Source organism: Xyrauchen texanus, chromosome 17, assembly GCF_025860055.1.
Source record: "Xyrauchen texanus isolate HMW12.3.18 chromosome 17, RBS_HiC_50CHRs, whole genome shotgun sequence".
NCBI classification, from domain to species: domain Eukaryota; kingdom Metazoa; phylum Chordata; class Actinopteri; order Cypriniformes; family Catostomidae; genus Xyrauchen; species Xyrauchen texanus.
The window spans coordinates 6,753,143-6,759,142 of record NC_068292.1 but is presented as its reverse complement, the minus strand read 5'-3'; the positions used below and the strand labels follow the sequence as shown (position 1 = coordinate 6,759,142).

The window sequence follows — 6,000 nt, the reverse complement described above, 5'->3', positions numbered from 1 at the left end:
GATTCAACAGATATATGAACCATTACAAAGACTGAAGGTGGTCTCAGCGTACAAGAAAAAACAAAATTTGAAAGATATATTGGTGAGGTAAAAATTTTGTTCTGATTCATACAGACCTCATGCTCTGAGAACCAATATGAATTATGCAACTTTTTTCAAAATGCTGGAGTATCTGACAGTTAATGACATTACTTTTTACACTAAAAATACCACATTTTTTGTGTAAAAAGTACACTGGAAAAACGGCCTCTCCAAAAATAAGCAAAAAAAAATTAATACAAGATATTTTTGCTTGTAATAAGCAAAAAAATCTGCCAATGGAACAAGTGAAAATTCTCTTGGTAAGATTTCTTGAAATAAGACATTATATTTAAGCCTTACAAGATAAGAGTGATCTTGAAATTAGCTGGGAAAACTCATTTTCAGCTATATTTTACTAGAATTGTGATGGTTTGTGTCTCATAATAAGCTTGTGATGCTCAAAAATAGTATTTTCCCCTCAAAAGTAGCCTCTTTTTTTTGTCATCCTGTTTGTTTCAAGTGTATTTAACTCATTTTTAGTTCTAAATTGTTACACTGTTCTAGAATTAAGTCCACCACCTACTTGAAATAAGATTAGAAACTGGCATTTTGAGACAAAATGTCTTGAAGTTAGCATTCCTGACTCGTATTAGGCAGTGCTCTTTTGCCATAATTGAGTGTATTTACCTTATTGTAAGCTCTACAAAAGTAATACTGTTCTAGATTCAAGACAGTCCCCTACTAGATTCAAGACATTAACTACTTCTTATAAGACAGAAAAAATGAAAACTAGTCTTTCATTTAACCAACTTTTAAAAAATTTATTATTTAAACAGCAAAAAGTCCCAGAGGACTGCAGAGGTCCAAACATCTGACCAATGTGCCCCTCAATACACGTACAAAATCTGTGCTTTGCACAGGCACACTCAAAGCATATAGGCACACTAAAACTGCTCCAACAGTGACATTCATTCTTAATACAAATGCTTAATATTGTAACATTCAAATGAAAGGTTCTGGGCTTACATGAACAACTTGTCCCTCAATACACCATTAACCATTGTAACAAAGAATGAATAACAATGAACACGGACTGTAGTGCCCTTGGAGGGAGAGAGGAAGTGCTATCCTACACCAAATCTGACCACTGGTTTTATTGGCCAATAAAAGCTTTCCACTCAGCCATGCTCTTCTTGTAAGACGATGTGAGATCTCTCTCATGGATTTTGTCTAAGAGGACCTCTGTCTGTATGACTGAAAGCAGAGTGGCTACACACTTTGGATAAGTCAGGTGTAGGGTATAATAGTAGGCCATAAGGTATAAAGCACTCTCGGTAAGCTTCTCTTTTGGAAAGGTGGTTATTGCCACATCTCCTACCGCTAGGAGGCAGTTGGACGGACCGACAATCAGGACTGGGCAGGAGAGAGGGCGTTTCTTTAAGTAAGAATTAGGGTCTTCTGTTCCCTGTAACACATAACACAGACATTCTTCTGTTAGGATAATGCATTTTGTTCATTTGGAACCTAGGGTAGAGGGTTGTTTACAAACACATAACTTTACAAAGCAAAATTCTTACAAAAGTTACAGTACTGAGAAAGCTCCATCTGAAAGTGCTGTTTTTAACTATCCCCAATGCATTTACTGTTTACACACATCTAGCCTTCCAAAAGAAGTAAAAACCAAGGCTAGGCTAGTCTTGCTTGGTTATCATTAGGGTGATAAAACCTGCTACCATGTAATGCACCCACTTTTGTACATACTGTGACATAGCCAAGACATCTACCCAGTGAAAATCATCCTTCTAAAAACAAATGTTTTAGGTGTTTTTGAAGGCTTAGAACAGAAATACATTGGGAGTCGTCAGGGGCAGCACCTTCCGTTATAATTTTTTCCGATATTGCAGTCAAAATGATCCTGCAACATTTTAGACAGCTCACCTCGAGGACATGCACCAGAGCCTCACTCGCATCTCGTACCCTCTTTGGAGGAGCAGACGTGGAGGGGAACAGTGATGGCAGCACACGTAGGATCTCAAGAGCCTGATCAGCTGTACAGGAAAAGATTCATTACTTTAACACTTGGACAAAGTGCACAAGGTCAAATCTGATCAAAAGGTATACAACAGACACAATGCTTAAAAAAAAAAAAAGAAAAACTTTCAGTAAATAATGGGATAGCCATCATAGATGAAAAAGAAGGACGACAAAACACTAGCTCATGTACTTCACAATTAACATGCCTGAAGGTTCACCCTAAACCCTATTCACTAATAACACCAAAACAGCATTCCCTACCTTTGTCCATTCCCATTGGGGGTTTCAGCGCCTTTTTCCATACACCAAAAAACTGCACATTCTGGCAGAAGTCATGCCATCTTCCCTTCAGTTCATCGATGAAGTTGGTATTATCCTTATCCAAAATGCGTTGAAGCTCCTCCATCACCTATGAAATATCAAATATACCAATACAGACATTTGAATACATAATTTAAGAGGATATTGGCATTTTAAACATTGTGTGTGATACCATGGTTTTAATCATGCACAGTCAATAATGACTTACATGTCCAACGTCCTTGAAACAAGGATATGCTTCTAGAACCTTCTCCTGCCTGTCCTCCTCGCGAACTGTATTTGAATCAATGAATGCTCTTCTGGCTACAAATTCCAAATCCAAGAGATGAGAGACATCCTGGTGGTTTGGATTTTTTCTTTTATACAAAGTTTGTAGGGTCTTGTAGTGCTTGGCCAAGGTTGCTGGACTGGTGTCTGGACTGTCAACACCTGCAGAATTGTTAGCTGTAAGACACAAAAATACATAATTAATATGGCTCAGTTTAGAAAAAAGTTAATCTCATGTTGTTGCATGACAAAAAATGTAAAAAAAAAAAACACTGCCATAAAAATCATACATCAATATTAGCTTAAACTTTCATGGAATTAAATCTTTTAACAAATATCAGCCCTGATCTTAACTACCAAATACCTATTCATTTTTGGAATTTTAACCATTTAAATGATATTTTCTTAAAATCTAATAATTTTTTGTATAATAAATGCATGAGAACTATTTGCTCGAAACTCATATGGTCATGCAATCATATACAATTGCATGTAGGCACACAAGTACACCCCTACAAATATGCGCACACCCCCACTACACACAGTCATGAGGCAGTTAGACAAACTCACCATCAGGACTGGACAGGGCAGAGGATGCTTCTTCAGGTAGGCTTTGGGATCTTCTTTTCCCTTCAACACATAACACAGACATATTTCTGATAGGATAATGTACTTTAAGGATCATTTCAGTATTTTGGAACCAAAAATTACATTAAATTAAAAAGAGCAAAAATGCCACTAATGAGACACATGGGTTTTAAATGCATAATATTATTTGATATGCTGGAGAGGTTATAGAAAGTAATGTTGCAAAGTAGACTGATACTAAAAGGTACTGCAGTACCCAGCTGTTCAAAATGATAAAATACCAGCTTTTTATTAATACCAGATTTCTGTTAAAACTACATTTGTACTGTTTTATTATTTTTATAATTTATTAACATTATTGTAGAAATTAAGTGTAAATACCTATCCTCTGATGTCCAATTTAAAGCCTTTTACTTCTGTCATGTCAGGACTGTCATCTTGACCAATAAAGTGGGTTTATTAGTTTATCTAAAATATAAATACCTCACAAGGGCAAATATGTAAATGCAAAGTTGAAACTCACCTTCTAACTCACTTTCTTTTCTGTCTGAGCTTGGGCTGCCACTTCCTTCTGTGGACCGATCTAGAATGACTGTTGAGTCACTTGAATCTATTTCATCCGTGTCTGTTGCCTGCTCAAGACAGCGCCTCTTTGTAGAGCTGCAAAGATTAGTCAGTTAATCAATTAGTTGTCAACTACTTGAATATTTTCTAGCTTCTTTAGTCCTCTATGACAGTGAAATTAATATCTTTAGGTTGTGGACCAAACAAGACTTTTGAGGACATCACCTTGGACTTTATATTGACCAGACAACTGATCAATTAATCTTAAAAATGATTAACAGATGAATCTTTGATGAAAATAATCATTAGTTACAGCTCACCTCTTTGAATGTCTCCCATCTGGAGTTCTTTTTTGGGGGGATCTCACATTTTGCAATCTTTTGTACAGCTGTGTGTACACAGTGACCTGCACAAGACATTTAATCAATTTTTCAAATTGCTACTAATAATGTCCAACATGAAACAGTCATCAACTGGATGCATTTCACTTACCCATGTATGTAGGCCTTGGTCCTGCAGCATGGGGTAGTACAGTACTATTCTCTTTGCCATTGCTGTAATTTCTGGCTTTGACGGGTATCTGTGTGATTCTGCATCCCCTTTGCCCTCAGGATTGCAATCATACTGGTCATGGTGTTTCGAATGAGCCGGCATCTGAGCTCCTTTGACATCTGGCAGTTGCGCTGTTCAGCCTCTCTTCGACAACTCAAAGTACTGTTGTCGGACTTGCTCAAGTTCTGTGTCGGTGTGCAATACATATTCTGGAAAGGATAACTTCACAACCTTTTCAGGGGTTGTGTACTTTACAGGACTTGCATTCACAGGAGTGGATGTCTGTCGCATGGGTGATGCATTAAAGGAGGAACTGCCCGATAATTTTGAGTGTTCTTGGCCAGACTCCTGTAAAATAAAAGATAACTACTGCAAAAAGCAACATTTTTGTTTTTTGTGACAACACAAAATGCAATGTAGCATTGACAGCTCTGCACACGTATAAATAAGCAATGTTCCATTTTAGGGGTGAAATCGCTACATCAACTAACTAGGGGTGTGAACCTACACTGGTCTCACGGTTCGATTCACGATTATCATGTCATCGATTCAGTTCAATTCGATATCACGATGCATTGCAATGCACATCACTTTGAAGTAAAATTGAAAATTGAGGATGCGGTGCATCGTAATGCATCGAGATATTGAATTGAACTGAATCGATGACATGATAATCGATCAATCATGAACCAGTGTAGGTTCCACCTAGTAGACTACCATGTCTGCTCCAAAACACTGTACTGTTAGCTCAATGTGCTGCTGCCAACTTAAATAGGTGGTTAGTTTAGGCCACTTAACTGAGAAACTGACCTCCTCCGACGCACCATGACATGCATGCCAGACCGCTTTTCTCCGTAAAAAGTTCTCTGGGCCTGGGAAAAGATCACGCAAGTCTTCACGAGACAGGGTGCTCATCATTGTCTCTGTGATGTTTGCAGCTATGAAAACATTGGAAGACAAATATAGCAAGATGAAACTGTGCCCTAGAAATGAAACAGCATGAAACTATTAGAAGTTGACACTTCGTTCAAATTAGGTAGCTAGTAACCAGCTTAGTATAGAAATGTAGATACCTCATTGGCTGCTGTTGTATGTCATATAGACGTTACTAGTATAACTACAGGGTTCGTACACCTTTTCCAATGTCAAATTCAAGCACTTTCAAGGTCCATGGAACCCGTTTATTTCAATGGCTTGCGCAGTGCGAGGACGTTTTGTTGCCGAGTCGACCAAAGCTCTGTGACGATTACCCGCACGGCCAATAAAAACGGGGCATCCAAACAAGCGCGGAAATCAAAATGAAAACTCCGCCTACTTCTCCATTTAATAAACGAACTATTCAGTCAGATAGGTATTTGTTGTGAAACAAATACAGTTACAATTTCAAGCACCCGTCCCGTACGAACCCTGAACAAGAGCTGCCACCAACTAAGAATTTTTCTAGTGACCAACAATTGTCATTTATCGCAATGAGTTGACTCTTCACAGTTTATGAATTTAGCGGGAACAAAATGGCGCAAATAAAGGGAGTCGAAAATTCATTTTGCTATTGGTCTGAACACAACATAATATACAACATTATCCCCAAAGCGCAATTCATTTTCTACAGTTCACCGACCACACATAACACTTCACACAACAGGTGACAGAAGG

At 38.0% G+C, this 6,000-nt stretch overlaps 1 protein-coding gene across 1 annotated transcript; it reads right to left on the bottom strand.

Moving 5' to 3' along the window:
• Positions 1–1,174: 1,174 nt before the first annotated feature.
• LOC127658284 (uncharacterized) lies at positions 1,175–4,449 on the bottom strand. Its single transcript, XM_052147488.1, has 8 exons — positions 4,288–4,449; positions 4,116–4,201; positions 3,755–3,891; positions 3,214–3,273; positions 2,585–2,820; positions 2,317–2,464; positions 1,960–2,069; positions 1,175–1,486 (listed from the first exon to the last, which is right to left on the bottom strand). Exons 1-8 carry the CDS (start codon positions 4,447–4,449, stop codon positions 1,175–1,177), a joined length of 1,251 nt encoding a protein of 416 aa, XP_052003448.1.
• Positions 4,450–6,000: the final 1,551 nt, after the last annotated feature.